This window comes from Paroedura picta, chromosome 1 (assembly GCF_049243985.1).
Source record: "Paroedura picta isolate Pp20150507F chromosome 1, Ppicta_v3.0, whole genome shotgun sequence".
Classification (NCBI taxonomy): domain Eukaryota; kingdom Metazoa; phylum Chordata; class Lepidosauria; order Squamata; family Gekkonidae; genus Paroedura; species Paroedura picta.
The window spans coordinates 97703110-97720442 of record NC_135369.1 but is presented as its reverse complement, the minus strand read 5'-3'; the positions used below and the strand labels follow the sequence as shown (position 1 = coordinate 97720442).

At 40.7% G+C, this 17333-nt stretch overlaps 1 protein-coding gene across 1 annotated transcript in view; it reads left to right on the top strand.

Annotated features, from left to right (window-relative positions):
• The window catches only part of OPRM1 (opioid receptor mu 1), a 42887-nt gene that overhangs the window by 10886 nt on the left and 14668 nt on the right, over positions 1 to 17333 (top strand). The window contains exon 2 of the mRNA XM_077349196.1: positions 14692 to 15044. Within this exon, the coding sequence (XP_077205311.1) occupies positions 14692 to 15044 (353 nt within the window). The remainder of the gene's footprint in view (positions 1 to 14691; positions 15045 to 17333) is intronic.

Below are 17333 nucleotides of genomic sequence, written 5' to 3'. Positions count from 1 at the left end.
CAAGACTATTTATTCAAAATATTTATTTACCACTTTCTTTGTGCTCACAGTGATTTATACACAAGCATATTCCCAAAATATTATACAGTATGGGGGTTTGGGAACCACTGGGCTAGAAGCTGACTATTAAAAATGTACAAATGATTTTAAAAAACCCTTCAATTAACAGCCTGCACAAAAATAAATATTGTGGCCTAGCAGATAAATGTAGGCACCAGGCAAACTTTAGGGAGGAGAGAATTGCAGTGGTGAGGTTTCTCTGCAGACAATGCCATATTCTTGTCACCACATACCTAATTTCTACAGGTGGGGGCACAGAGAGCAGAGCCTGAGAAGAGGATCTTGCTGGACAGTATGACCGTTTATGCACTGGGAACTTCACTGCCCTAGCTCCCATGCAGGAGCAGAAATCTGGGCCAGATGAGGTGCACCAGGCCAAATGCTTCCCCATGTGGGTGCAGGAAGAGGTGGGGCAACCTGTCATGACTAAAACTCCAGCCTGCAGCCCGGCATGAAACCTCCAGTGTATAAATGGTCTATGGGAGGAGATGGTCATGGTAACAGAGCTAGTTCCATCCCCAACTTCCAATTATTCATGGGCTCTTCTGTCTATCCATAAAGCTTCTGCGCTTGGGTGTGACAGACCTTTACTCCATCCTTGCTTCCAGCCTCTAGGAAACCACCAGCTAGGTTTATACCTCCAGCTTTTTTACATGGAAGGTCCTTAGCATAATGGCATGCTAGTTATTTGTTTTGGTGCTCAAATATTTAGTTTCTTTAATTTCTTTTTAAAACTGAAATTCCTCTTTAATAGCCATAACTAAAAGTGAGAATTTGCACTGCAGTATCTAATGAATTTATAATAAAGAATAAACAAAAAAATCTTTTTGCTTATAGTCTCCAATAATACTGTCAGGATTACAATACAGAAACAGAAATAAAAGGCATCATATTGCTTTTTTTGTTTGGCTCTAGCTTATGTCAATAATATGGAATAAAAAATTCCAGAGACAAAATTATGAGAATAAAACAGAGGAAAAATGAGCTTAAATATTAATTTTTAGAAACCTCAAACTATTGCGTATTTTATTTAGAATATGACTCTTGGGTTCCTTACTTTTTCTTTTACAACTTTGCTACAGTAAAGTAAAAACCTAAACATTGCCCTGATAAAAAGTGAATTATTAATCATTTTATTTTATTTTATTTTGATTTATTATATTTATTATATTTATTATATTTTATATACTTTTTTTCTAGGGAAACAATGAGACAATTTCATTTAAAATATAAGACGAAATGTAACATGGTCTGCAATATGGAGAAGATGAAGATAATTGTGTTATAGTGCCCAGACCAGCTATAGTCTCTTATAATATCTGTAATAGAATGGTAACACAAATCCAAGACTTTGGGGTATTATGAAAAATTCTTCCTAAAACAATCAGTGTGGCATTGACATTTTTCCTTTCTATATATATTTATGAAAGAGGGAGCACAGAGCACTTCCAGCCAATCATCTTCAGAGATAAACTGCATACATACATAGTTCACTTTCCCTCCATCCTTTGTGGGGTTGAAGCCCTTTTGTTATTTGTAGGTACTATGGCTTAGAGGGCACCTTGTTCACGGCTCTACAGAACTTGAGCCTTGTAATTTGCTTGAAATGTAAAAATACTGTGCAAGTAGCACTCCACTGGACTTTTGGCATAATTCTGATTGAAAAGCAGCCACTCTGAGAAATAATGGCACGTAAGAAATAATGGCAGACCAAAGGAAAAGTGTGGCAGGGATCTAAAAATGAAGCCACATTGATCTTATTTATTGATATGGAAACACATAGAATCATAGAATCACAGAATCATAGATTTGGAAGGGGCCATGCAGGCCATCTAGTCCAACCCCCTGCTCAACGCAGGATCAGCCCAAAGCATCCTAAAGCATCCAAGAAAAGTGTGTATCCAACCTTTGCTTGAAGACTGCCAGTGAGGGGGAGCTCACCACCTCCTTAGGCAGCCTATTCCACTGCTGAACTACTCTGACTGTGAAAAACTTTTTCCTGATATCTAGCCTATATTGTTGTACTTGTAGTTTAAATCCATTACTGCGCGCCCTACTAATGTGGCCCCTGAAATGGAAATTTCTATGGATATGATGTCCATTTGTCAAGCTTCAGGGAGTGCCCCTGTAGATGGTTGGTGGCTGGCCAAGCCTGGCACTCAGCCCTGCTCACTGTGCCACCACTGCTTACACTGCCCGTCTTCCACAGCCCCACACTCCATCCGGAATCAGTTTGCTGCAGGTTATGTGTGTCTACATAATCTGTGATAATCTGATTCTCTGAATTTTTTTTAGTTAAAACATTTATAGCCCACCTTTACTCTTGGTTCATTGCCATCTACAATAATAGTTACAAGTACAACATCCCCAGAAAACAAAAGATTGAAAAACAAGACCCCAAATCCCTCCCCCTTAAAAGACCTCTGCTATTCAACCCCCCACAAAAGGCCTGGAAAACAAGCAGGCCTTGCAGCTCTTCCTGGAGATGTCCAAGGAGGGGGGGGGGGCTTTCACCAGAGATCCCATCCCACAGAGCTGGAACTATGGTGGGAAAGGTCCAGGATCTAGTCAGTGGCAGATGGGCTACCATGAGTAGTGGTAAATCCAGCAGATGCACATACAGAAAGAGACATTCCTTCAGGTTTATAAAACAGACCACACCATGGAAGGATGGCAAATGTGATATTTGGAAAGGTAAGATGTTTTTGTTTATTGTCAGTCAGTCATGGCTGTCTTGAGCTCTCCTGTTAGGCTGCTGCTTGTCTGCCATTTTAGGAATCTGTAGAGAAAAGTGATGCTTTGCAGGGAGGACTATGTTATGGGCTAATCTGGTGCCATTATCTTTATAACCAGCTGCCTCACATCCTAATATGCATTTTTCCGTTATAAATTTTCTGGTAAATGAACATATTGGTCCCAAACTGCACAAACACAAAGTTAAATCCTGAACCAGTACTGTCCTATCCTAACATAAGGAATCATAGTAAAAATCCCCTCAAATTCTGAAATAATAAGTTTTTAGCATGTTCAAACTACAAGAATGTTCAAACTACCACACCATTGCCCTCATTTCTCATGCTAGCAAAGTTATGCTCAAAATCCTACAAGCTAGATCCAGCAATATGTGGACCGAGAACTTCCAGAAGTACAGGCAGGATTTCGAAGAGGCAGAGGAACTAGAGATCAAATTGCCAACATACACTGGATCATGGAGAAAGCTAGGGAGTTACAGAAGAACATCTGCTTCATTGACTATGCTAAAGCCTTAGATTGTGTGGAGCACAACAAATTGTGGCAAGTTCTTAATGACATGGGAATACCAGAATATCTTATCTGCCTTTTGAGAAATCTATATGCAGGTCAAGAAGCAACAGTGAGAACCGGGCATGGAATCACTGATTGGTTCAAAATTGAGAAAGGAATTTGGCAAGGCTGTATACTGTCACCTTGCCTATTTAATTTGTATGCGGAGCACATCATGAGAAAGGTGGGATTAGATGAGTCACAAATTGGGATCAAGATTGCAGGGAGAAATATCAACAACCTCAGATATGCAGATGATACCACTCTAATGGCAGAAAGTGAAGAGGAACTAAAGAGCCTGTTGATGCGGGTGAAGGAGGAGAGTACAACAGTTGGCTTGAAACTCAACATCAAGAAAAAAAAAATCATGGCATCCGGCCCTCTCAATTCCTGGCAAATAGATGGGGAAGAAATGGAGGTAGTGACAGATTTTATTTTCCTGGGCTCCAAGATCACTGCAGATGGGGATTGCAGCAAAGAAATTAAAAGACACTTGCTCCTGGGGAGGAAAGCTATGGCAAATGTAGACAGCATCCTAAAAAGCAGAGAAATCACCCTGCCAACTAAAGTCCATCTAGTCAAGGCTATAGTATTGCCAGTTGCAATGTATGGCTGTGAAAGTTGGACCATAAGGAAGGCCAAGCGTCAAAGAATTGAGGCTTTTGAACTCTGGTGCTGGAGAAGACTCTTGCGAGTCCCTTGGACTGCAAGGTGAACAAACTGGTCAATCCTAGAGGAGATTAGAAGGCCTTAGAAGGCCAGATCCTGAAGATGAAACTCCAATACTTTGGCCACCTCATGAGAAGGAAGGACTCCCTTGGAGAAGAGCCTAATGCTGGGAGCGATTGAGGGCAAAAGAAGAAGGGGACGACAGAGAATGAGGTAGCTGGATGGAGTCACTGAAGCAGTAGGTGCAAACTTAAATGGACTCTGGGGAATGGTAGAGGACAGGAAGGCCTGGAGGATCATTGTCCATGGGGTCACGATGGGTCGGACACGACTTCGCACCTAACAACAACAACAAGCATACTTTTTATGAGCCACGTTTAAACATAATTGACTGCCCATGCATAGCAACCCTTGACTTCCTCAGTGGTTTTCCATTCTTGTACTAGGCAGGTTCAACCCTGCTGAACTTCTAACAGCAGTCAAGGTCAGGCTAGCCTACAAAAAGTACTGTGTTTAAGTAGCAAAACATATGTGCAGCATAAATATGGGTTGTGTGTAGTGTGTGAAAGTAAAATAGGTACAATTGACTATGAACCTGGAGGAAAGGCAAAAGAGGCCAGTCCAGATTGCAAGCCAATGACAGTGGTGGTGGTGTTTTTTCCATTTGTAGGATGGGATTACATGTATGTGGGAGGCCCTGTGTCATATTTGTCCTAGACTCAAAGAAACAATGATGAGGCCCTAAATTTATGCACAATGCCACTTAATATAAATGGTACACAAGTATGAAATGGCCTGTTTCAGGGAAGAAATAAACCCCACTTTTATTGCACAGAGGTGTAACTATTTAGACAAATGTGGCCTCCTTCCATCTGCTGGCTTGGTATTTTTATATTTCCATTTCAGCTTGTGCACAAAATTTAAAAAGTAAAGTGCAAGCGTATTACAGAAATGGCTATTCAAATTTCTCCCCAAATTTTGTCTTTTTACATTGCCTGGTCTTGTTTCTAAAACAAAAGCCAAGGGAGTCTGTCATTGTCCCCTCCTTTAAAAGTCTAGATTTTGTACAGAGCACCGTGTGCTTGTAATTCACTAAAATCTTCCCTTCTTTCTGTTAATCTACATCTTCTGCTTTTCCTTCTGTATTATTAATGAGAACATGCAAGAGAGCACTAACGCTGAATCACATTAAGAGTTTTCTGGAAATGTTTTACTAATGCACACATTCACATCAGTAACATGGGAGTGGGTGTCTATTTATTTTAAAATATATAGCTATTTCCCTTCCCTAAATTCACAGTAGCTATTAACAATATTTTAAAACAAAAATTAATACATAACAAATGCACATCCATTAATGCATCACTCCATAAAACACATCTTTCCCCATCTAAAATAGAATGGTTGAGTCTCCCAAAATCTGCTGGATCATTTGGAACCCACTAAAGTGTCTGTGAGTAGACAGTGCCACTTGATCATCCACTGCTGGGAGGGAAGTGCCATTAGTGACTGTACCTTTAACAAATAATCTTTGACAAGAGACTCCCTTTCACCCCATCCCACCCCAACCTGAAGAATCTAGGGGATTTAGGTCTCCCACTATAGAACTCCTGGCAAATTTCCTCCGTCAGTGTGGGTGTGTTGCAGGCCAGCATGGCAGGCACTGGGGGAAATGGAGGGCACCAGCACTTCTAACTGAGAACTATGAAATGATGAGGGCTTGCTTGGCAGACCACCTGTCCACTGACACCACCTGTCTGGTATGTTACTGGACTGTGAAGGAGATGGTCTTGTGCCCTCTGATGAGTGTGCAGAGTGAGCAGTATTTTCCCCATAAGGGCAACCTTGTCTGCATGCATCACTCATGCCTGCTTCCCTGGAGGGTCAGCTTGCCACTTTCAAAACTTAGGGGTTCTTTTGAGGAAAGGCTCCAGCATCTATGCTGCAAATCTGATTTTCCCCAGACCACTGAATAGACAGTTTTCCATGGACCTAAATGGAGCCAAATCGATTTGGGAATCCCAAATCCTGCCGAATCTAAATCCCTATACTGATATTGGGATTTGAGTGATTTGGTATCTACTGAATCAATTCAGGCTGAAGCAACCTAATTTTTTTTAAGCTTCTCTCTCTCCCTCTGCACACCCCTAAGGTAAGCTAGGTGGAGTACCAGCAAAAGCACGAATGTATCTGGGTATGCAGTACAAGGTAAATGCAATCAAAACTGGAAAGTATCTGCACTCGAGTGGAAGATTGCTGCAACTCCTCACACTCCTGGTTGCCTAATTTATTACCACACGAATTAGCTGAAGAAAATGAAAGTTAAGGCTAAACTGTTTGTGATCCAGTTCTAGAATCAAGAGTAGAAATTCTTGTGGCAAAGCATAAGGACAAGTGAAAGATAGATAAAAATATCCCAGAACAATACCAGAATAAACTGGGAAATGTGCTCATTCTTAATTTCATGGTCAGATGTGAACAGTGTGCTGAATAGTTATATCCAAGTCCTAAATATGTCAAATGAATGTGCACTGGTTAGCAAGCTTAATGGTACCAGCCATATTGCATAGTCATAAATGGAGGGGAACAGCAGATTGAGAGAATTATTCACCTTTTTCCTCCCCCTGCCACTTCTCCAGCCAGAATGGCTCCCTTTTTGCTGTTGCTTCTATTTAAAAAGTCTGTTCTTTCTTTACTGCACATGGTTTGTATGTAACGTCATTAGCTTCTTAGACTAGAAGGCCTAAGATTTATAACTGTTAGAGATATATAATTTTGCAACAGCTTCCATGGGAAGGGCTGTGGGTACAACAGCATATTTATTTAGACCACTTTATATCCCACCTTTCTACTGCTCAGAGTGTTCCATATGCTTTATAACCATAATCAAATCAACATTACAAAAGTATTAAAAAGCAAAACTATGAAACACACTTTAAAAAACACAGCAGCAAATCTGTTTTAATGTAACAAATTTGTTTTAAAAAATGAAGCAACATTCAATGTAAGCAAAAAAAAGTAAAGTAATTTCAAATGATCTTCCAAATTATCAAATTTTAAATTGAATCAGAAACCCAAAGGAGTTGGGCTACCTGCATGGGGATAGAAGTATCCCATAGCTTTTGCAAAAGCAGCTGAGAAGGGTGGCCAAGACTTACCCAACACTACAGTTTGCGACACAGGGGGAGGGGGGAGGCAAGAAGGAAGCTTCCCTCAGGTCCATAGTGACCTCAGGCTGGGAAAAGGGCTCTGTCTCCTATATCCTGCTATGTCAGACTGCAAGTCACAAGGTACAGACTGCAAGGCCTGGGTGCTATTTAAATGAGCCCCTGAGCTTGTCTTGGCCTCTGCTTTTGACTCTTAGCTTTTCCAACACCCTCCCTTTAAGTATGATTAGCTATTCAGATATTTGTTTTTATTGTTTTTTCTGTCACAGCTTGGTGGTGATTTGGGCATTGGCATGGATCCTTGGGGGGGAAGTAGTACTTGCATGCATGCCTCCCCCATTTTGAGGGTTCTCATAAGGAGACTTACGGGTGTGAAGCAACATAGCCACATGCCCAGGTGGGGGATGCTGCCTGGTTTACAGTACTAGATGGCTGGGGACTTTGTAGAGGCCAGTGCCCGCAGCCATCCCTGGTTCTCACCCTTCCGTGGTTTATTACCCAGCAAGCAGGATGGGATTGGGTGTTTAGGCCACAGTCAAGTTGCCTGAGGCTGGGATCTGTCCCTATGCTCCACCGTCGCTCCTGGTTGTATATGCAGTAAAATAAGTTGGGGTCATTGGATTTACCAAAAATGGTTGTGTATGTGTTTATTCTTTCATCGCATCGCCCTCTGTCCCTCCTTGGACCCACTAGTCAGTTGGCCATAGCCAACTGCAACATTCTCCAGAGGACATATTCAGATTGGCATTCCCTTAGATATATAGGTCCTAGACAAGGAATGGCCTTAAATGTTAGCAGTAGAAGTTTGAACTAAATTTGGAACTCTACTGGGAGCAGGATGAGACTTATATATGTCCTCCATGATGGTCTAGTGAGGACTTGTGCAACAGCATTTTGGATCAGTTATAATTTCCAAACTGGCCCAAGGGCAGGCCCATGTAGAGTGAGTTACAATAATCAAGTCTAGAGGTGACTGTTGTGTGAATCATCATTGCTAGCTATTTTGGGGCCAGGTAGGGTGTTAGTAGCTTGGCCTGGCAAAAATGGAAGAATGCCAGCTTTACTACTTTTGTGACTTGAGCCTCCATGGACAAGGAAGCTTTGAAAATCATACCAAGATTTGTGGCCATCTGTGCAGTTGTTGATTGCACTCCTTCTTGGTTGTAGACCCCACCTTACGAAATAGCCAGCCTAGGGAGGTCAGGAAGGTTCCCACTATCCTGCCTTTGTGCAAATTATGCAAAACTTAATTATTAAAGAGAGTTTTTCTGTGCAAGCAATAGGGATGTACTATACAAAATGATTTACAAAATTAATTGGATAAATATTAAACTGCATTCTATATGAATGTTTATTGCTCATTGAAAGTAGGATATTACTGTGTAATTTCTGCATCATTTAATGTGCTGTGTAAACACTTTTGCTTTGCTTCAGTGCTGTTTTTTAGATTTGGATTGGTTCAACAATTTCTAATCCTATTGCATTTTTTATTGAATGTCCCATCCTGTTGACTGTATTAACTCACTCCAAGTGACAAAGGTAGACAATGAATGAATGAATGAATGAATGAATGAATGAATGAATGAATGAATGCATGCATGCATGCATGCATGCATGCATGCATGCAGGAAGGAAGGAAGGAAGGAAGGAAGGAAGGAAGGAAGGAAGGAAGGAAGGAAGGAAGGAAGGAAGGAAGGAAGGAAGGACGGACGGACGGACGGACGGACGGACAAATGAGATAACACAGGACCTATCATTGGGGGGGAGGGCCATTTGGCCCAGACCTCATATTCATGGAGGGTCTCAGATTTAGAATGTTGATGTTCTCTCCAGATAAGATTGTACATATGGTCATGGAGATATAATTGTCAGTTCTGAAAGAATATATTCATCATACAACTTGACACTTGTGTTCCATTACCAGGCCATACCACCTGTAGTGCACACTGAGGGCCATTCCACACTCGTCCAAAATAGCACAATGGTTACAAATTGAAATCGCTACTGTTTTGCTGTTATGCACAACGTCGTCGACAATCTGCAACACTCCTGAAACCGATCCGCAAAAAGCGCTTCGTTGTAGTGCTTTCAGGGAAATCCCAAAACGTGGATTCACCCTCCGGAAAGCGCTACACTCTTGCAGCCAATCTGCAACACTAGCGGGAAAGTTCTGTGTGTTACCATTGTTGCGGTTTCTGCACAGTCCCTCCCCCTAGCTCTCTCCTCTGATCTTCCGGCGAAGCGATCGCCATTTGTTTTTTCTCCGAGCGAGCGGAGATCAACGCACCGGCGAGCCTTCATTTACCCAGCGAGGCTTCCCTGGGTGCAGAGCTGTTTTAAGTCACCAAGCACGAAACAACACACAGCCCCGTTTGCTGGGTTATTTTCCCTTTATTTTTCACTGTATTTTTGGCCGAAAATCGCGCCCGTGCCGGGGGGGGGGTTAATTTTTTTTTCACTCGGGGGGAGCGTGGCAGCGATGAAACAGCAGCTCAAACACCACCTGCTACCTAGATGATCAAGATAATGGCCGCCCATTGGCTGCTTGACGGCCAGGTGCGGGATGAGCTCGGCAATATCGCTTCCTGGCTAGCGATTTTTGCCGAGACCGGAAACCTGTGGGAAATGATAGAAACGCAACTGGATTCCACTACAAAGCCAGGTATGCATAACGACAAATTCCACAATTTAAAATGGCGTTTTTTCATCCCACAACCAATTTGCCACATAGATCCTGGTGCGGAATGGCCCTGAGAATTAATATCCTTCTCCATTAGATGCAGGAAGGCCAGGAGTCATGCCAGAACTGTTGGTGGTGGAGGTGCAAACATAATGAATTGTTACAGCATGATGCCTCAAATATTTATGAGGCAGAAGATGGAGATAGAGAAGACCACAGTGGGAAGTCATGTTTGTGCTTTCCAAATCTTCTCAAAGGCACTTTAAGACAATATTTAGATGCATAAATATACACAAAATATAAAATATGTCTCTTTGAGTAATACATAAGATCATATGTTTAAAATGTTACGTTGATTCAATAAGGCATATAGGCTTATTCATAATTCATAATTCAGTGAGACAAGTAGTGTATAAATAAAAATTACCAGCTCACTAAATTGCTTTACTATAAACAATACATCTTGATTAGTTTGCTCATACAGATAAAATATTAACATTCTCCTTTGATAAACAACTACTCATAGCTATTCTTGCTATTGAATGAGGAAACAGTAATTTATAATAACAATTCTATAATTCCTCAAAATATAAATATCAATACCACATAGAGTTTACTCAGAGAAACTCCTTAAAATACTAAGAAATTCCCTCTAAAGTCTTGTCATTCCTGAACATTGTGAGCATAGCCCAAAGTTTCATAAACTTATTTGAAATAGCAGATGAAATTATCAGTGTTCTTTAGTGCTAAGTTAATTTAATAAGCAATATATTTTCTCAACACATAATTTAATCCAGTAGTCCCCCAACCTTTTTATCACCGGGGACCACTCAACGCTTGACAATTTTACAGAGGCCCGGTGGGGGGGGGTAGTTTACTCCTCTACTCTCAACCACTGCCCTAACGCTCTCTGATCGCTATGGTAATGTTTAAACATCCCTTCAAAATAAGATACAGACACGCCACAACAATGAACATAAGGAACATTTTATTTTCATGGAAATTTTAAGTCATGACAATGACAAGTCAATGGGAACCCTGAGCTGGTTTCTCTGCAACGAGATAGTCCCATCTGGGAGTGATGGGAGACAATGACACCCGAAGTGTGTTGTAAAGGGACGGGGGGGGGGATGAAGTAAAGGGCCGAGGGGGGGGAGAAGGCATCCTTCATGGCCCACCTCCAATTAGTCGACGGACCACGTGTTGAGGATCGCTAATTTAACCAATCTCTGAGTTTGTGGGTCTGTTTTACCCCCGATCTCACAGCATGGATTCTTTTAGCCACTGTAAGAAAAATTAAGACCCATTCCAAATTCCAAAATTATGTAATATTTCTTATAACCCAGTAATATAACCTTTGGATCAAAAGGTAAACTAATATTTTACATACCAATAATGAAAAGTATTACAAAATCCTCCCAAACCAATATCTTTATGTGTTTGCAAAGCTCTAAAAGATATGAACAAAATTGGCACCAAATGATCCACATTTCTAACAATTATCTTATATATTCCTATGCGTAATATGTGAAATAAGATTTCATTGAAACAAACACTTAAAAAAATTCTGCCTAGGCAAGGCAATGTTGAACAAAAAAAATTCACTCTGTAAATCCATTGATTGTGGTAACTATAACAGACTTCTATATTTTCAAACAAAAGAGAGATTCACAATAGATCCTCTTCTGTACTAATTATCATATTGAACAAGATTTTAGTTGGAAGGAACATCTAGGATCATCTACCCCAACCCCCTGCACAATGCAGGAATCCACAATTACCGGCCTACCCACAGTGACCCCAATTTCATGCCCAAGTAATCCCCCCACCAAAAATCTCCAGAATCCAGCATGGCCTGAAGGAAATTCACCTCTCACCCACAGTAAAATCACCATCAGAAAGTGTGCAGATGTCTCCTTTTTGCAAATTAACTTCCTTCTCCATGCCTCGTAGCAAAGCAGTCTTCCCTGATAGGTCAGGGCATTAGTTCAAAGACTTTCTGGTTCAGGCTTCTCTCCCTGTCTTAAAGTGACTGTGCTCCAGAAGCCCTAACTTCTCTCTGCAGAGATTTGCCTCTTGGATTTATTTCCCCCTCCTCTGCTGTCTCCAATTCTCTCCCCCTCCCCATTCAAGAAAAGAAAGAGACTCCTGCTGTGCTTGACACCACTCTCTGCTCTGAGCTTCCCCAATCAAGTGCAGAACACTTTCTGTTTTAATGGGGGGGGTAGAGGAAGACCTGAATTCAAATCAATCTGAATTCAGCAGGATCCATGATGGAAAAAACAAAATAAGTGCAGAATTAGCCTTGGTCTCCAAACTTGTCACCATCTTTGTAGCCCTCCTCTGGACATGCTCTAGTTTTTCTACATCTTTCTTCAGTTGTGGTGACCAAAACTGAACACAGTACTCCAAATGAAGTCTTACCAGAGCATAGTAAAGTAGTAACATTACTTCATGTGATCTGTACACTATACTTATTGTAATACAGCCCAAAATCCCGTTTGCCTTTTTAGCTACCAAGTCACATTGCTGACTCATGTTCAGTGTCTGGTCTACTAAGACCCCCAGATCCTTTTCACATGTTATACTGCTGGGACAAGTCTCGTCCTTCCTATATTGATGCATATGATTTCTCTTTCCTAAATGCTACCCCTCCCAGTTTAGTGTCATTTGCAAATTTAATAAGTATTCTCTCTATTCCTTCATCCAAATCATTTATAAATATGTTAAACTACAGGACAGATCCCTGAAGCACTCCACTCATCGCTCTTCTCCAAGAAGATGACAAGCCATTTACAAGCACCCTTTGGATGCGGTCAGTCAACCAGTTCTCAATCCACCTAACAGTAATAGGATACATACCACATTTTACCAACTTGTCAATAAGAATATCATGTGAAACTCTATCAAATGTCTTAATGAAATAAAAGTAAACTATGTCCACAGCCAAAGGTAGTAACTTTCTAAAAAATTTTTGATAAGATTAGTCTGACATCACTTGTTCTTGAGAAAGCCATGCTGACTCTTTGTAATTACAGCCATCCATGCAAGCTGGTCAAGGAACAACTGTTTGATTATTTGTTCTAAAATTTTGCCAGCTATACCCATCAAGCTGATGGGTCGGTAGTTACAAAGTTACAAAGATGCTCCTTTCTCCTCCTCTTGAAGTTGGGAACAATAGTTACCCACCTCCAACCTTCTGGCACTTCACCTGTTCTCCAAGAATTGCCAAATAAAATGGACAGAGGTTCAGCAATAATATCTGCAAGTTCTTTTAGTACCCGTGGATGCAATTCATCTGGTCCAGAGGATTTGGTTTTATTTAAAGAAACTAGTTTATGGACTACCCCTACAATGATCCTAGGCCACAACTCCCTTCCCTCATCACGTGAAATGATTTGCAACACAGAGCACAACAAAAGACTGAGGAGAAGTAAGAATTGAGCACTTCAGCCCGCTCTTCGTCATCTGTTACAATGTAACTTTCTGGTCCCCGCAATGGTACTACCATGTCCTTATTTTTCTTACTTTGAATATAACTAAAGAACCCTTTTTTGTTGTTGTTTTTAGCATGTCTTGCTAGCCTAAATTCACACTCAACCTATATACATTGGTTATTTGTTTATATTCCTCCATGGTTGTGAGGTCCTCCTTCGATTTCCTAAATGAACCTTTTTAAATTCTTTTGGAGGCTGTTTATGGAGCCACCCTGGTTTCTTCAGGTGCCTCCTAGGCAAAAAAGCCTAGCAATAAGGTGCAACTAAGATGGTTGGGGGAAGAGGCAGAAGGAATCAGACCCTGCAACACATGGATGCCTTTTGTCATTAATCTCCCTGTCCCCACTTTATGCATGAATGGGGTAGACACATTGCCCCATTGGCATCTTGCAGAGCCTCAGACATAGCAATTTAAATGTTGCATGGCGTACTCAGTGACATTTTTCATGGAACAATCTGAAATGTTTTTGGGCACCCTCAGGGCTGTTGCTTCTGAGGATAGTTGCTACCTATAAAGCAGCCATCATTTTTACGAGGGCATAGAAAATGCACAGGGCCATTCCACACCTGATAAATATAGTGTAATGCTTACCTTGTGCAGACACCATATTTTGGGTGTTTTGCATGATGTCACCAACATCCAGCGTCCAAGCAGCAAGCTGGTAGCTGTATCTTCCATTTTAAAGCGCTAGCCGGGGAATCACATAAAGTAGATAAACTATGTAGCACAAGCTAGAGGAGAGCAACCAGCAAGCCACATGCCAAGGAAATGTGTGGAGCCGAAGTAGCACTATCTCTGCCTCCAGTGCCCACCGTTGCACCCGCCTCCTTCTCCCTAATTGTGCCACAAAGAGGCAGGACAGGATAATTTTGTGGTAAAGTAGAATAGTGAACTCTTCCACTAACTGTTATTTGCGTGTCACAAATGGTTCTAACTTCTTCTTTTCTCCTTGACATGTGAAGAGCATTTAGTAAGTGTGAAGTGCTTTTCTGGAACAAGGTAAAAATTTAAGATTGGATCCAGTTGAAATTTCTGCTGACAGAAGGGATTTGCTGATACACTCACATAGAATCTCTGATTCTCCTCCTGTTCTCCTCTGTCTCCACCAAACCAGAAGCAGAATTTAGAGAGACATTTTGGACTGGTAGGGAAGGGAAAGAGGGAGAGATGTTCCTTTCCTCTGAGGGAAATCAACTCCTCCTTTCACTGGATATCTTGCCTGGGATCCCACCCTATTATTCCATGAAGATGTTTTATTTCTGAGTTTTGTTTTCATTTGATGTTTTCATTCTTCTATTTTGTTGACTTTTCCAGATACACCAAAATGAAGACTGCAACCAACATTTATATCTTCAACCTTGCCCTGGCAGATGCCTTAGCAACAAGTACACTGCCATTCCAAAGTGTAAATTATCTCTTGGGAACATGGCCATTTGGTACAACCATTTGTAAGATTGTTATCTCCATAGACTACTACAATATGTTCACAAGCATTTTCACTCTTTGCACTATGAGCGTGGATCGTTATATCGCAGTTTGTCACCCAGTCAAGGCTCTTGATTTCCGCACCCCCAGAAATGCCAAAATTGTCAATGTCTGCAACTGGATTGTCTCTTCTGCCATTGGTATCCCAGTCATGATCATGGCAACCACAAAAGAAAGTAACGGTAAGTACGGATTCCACTTTCGACTTTCATCTTTGTCAGTATATGACATATACCTGGATATCACTGATCCACATATCTGAATTCTTATGGTACTTCCCAAGGCAGCTCAATTATTAAGAAACATCCAGAATTCCGATAATACTACACCTCTATCAAAATTGGAATCCCAAATGCTTTCAAAAATGGTGCTAGTTGTACAGTATCGGATAGCTGAAATTTGGCCTTCACATAGCTCAAGAACACCTGCTCCCTAGGAAAACTTAACATTGGCAAGCTATGACATAGGACAATGTGCACCTCCAAATTGTTTATGTGGCTCCATGCCACACAGAAAGCTGAAGTTTGATTGAATACTTGATATGCATGTGCTATTCAAATAGGCCAGGATATACTGATCCTTTAGAAAGTTTCAAAATAGGAAAGTTTTACACTTAGTTATTAAACAAATTTATTTATTTATTATTTATTTATTTATCATACTTCTATATTGCCCTCCCCGGATGCTCAGGGCGGTTTACATTATAACAGAGAACCATACATAAAACAGTCTGTAGAACATGTACATCAATAAATTATAGCGTTTGCCTTGTAACTGTGACCATTATTTCAGTAAGAACACGTGGAGTGGCATGTGAAATGGACAGCTGGGCTTTTGTCGTGTCTTCACAGATTTCAGCCAGATCAGGATTTGGGGGAAGAGGCTTTCTAGCATCAGACAGAAGCATACAGAATACTGGGACCGTTTACTAGGATGTGGTCATAAATATGTATACAACTGGCAGCAGCCAGCTGTAAAAACATTTATTTTACTTTGCTCAAGCATTTATATTTTAAAATTCTGTATTTAAAAAGGCTTTGATTGATTACTTAGTAAAAACTAATTTTTAAAACATGATACTGTTTAGTGGAGACTTGTTTGTGGTTGAGATCATTTTAGGTTGAATCTGTTTCTAGAGCAGAGATTGCACAGGAGAAGAGGAAAAATGGCTTTTTCTTTAAGGAACAGATGGCAGACGTTTGGTATCAAGTCATTAGTTATCTCACTCTTTTTCTCCTGACACAAAAGAAGGGACAGAATATGAATGGAGACAGCGATAAATGTCCAAGTTATTCAAAATGTATTATTTATCAGCTGTGATCAATATTACTCCAGTCAGTTTGAAGATCACTTAGAAACCTTGCCTTCTGTTTCCATTCTTTAAACATTTGATACATAGATATTTATTTACACTCCACTCCTGCTTTTCTCCCTGTCAATGGGATTCAAAGAGGCTTAGTTTTATTTAAAACCTGCTAAAATAGTAAAGGTATTTAGGGCATTTGGCCTGCATTAAAAAAATGCTGGTGGTTTCCTTCTCTCACACAGTTTCATGAATATGCGCTGGTCTTTAACCGATTAAATGACCAATTTAGGGTCCTGAAGTAAACAAATGGTCACAAAATCAGAACTTTATTTTGATGCTGATTTACTGTTCCATGACGTTCCACTGCTTAGTAGCTTTAAACTGCCTTAAATAGAGTTTTCATTATCCTCACTGAATACTGCTTAAGCATTCTGTAAAAAGGAGAGATAGGGAACTATCCTAATTTATTCAGTGGGGCTTAATTACTCCCAGGAATGTATTTTTGGGATAACATCCTCAGAGCATTCAAATCAGTGAATGATTAATGATTAATGCCATATATCCTAGGCTAATATTTTATAGTTGCTAACAATGCAAAACAATATTTTGGGGAGTTGTGCTACTTTCATTCTGAGACTCAAACAATCCAAAGAAAAACAAACAAAAAACATGGCTAGGAGTCACTTTGTATCACCAATATCACTGCACATATGAACCACACATCCCATCCCAAAGAATCCAAAGGAGCTATGTAGTGTTGAGTCTGGGACTGCTGCTCATGCAGACTTGCTAGCCCAGAAGCAACTCACAAGTTATGCGGTTCAAGTACAGGAACTGTGTATTTCTTTCTTTATTTTGTATATTGATATTCCATGATCTCAACCAGCTATGGTTCTTGATATGATGCAGCAAAAATGGGAAACTTACAATAAACAAGTAAATGATTAGGATGTGAACAATGATTAAAGGCAACCATCAAAAAATCCCTTAATATAATGAATAAATCTTGTTGTTGTTGTTATGTGTGAAGCAGTGTCTGACCCATCGCGACCCCATGGACAATGATCCTCCAGGCCTTCCTGTCTTCTACCATTCCCCGGAGTCCATTTAAGTTTGGACTGACTGCTTCAGTGACTCCATCCAGCCACCTCATTCTCTGTCGTCC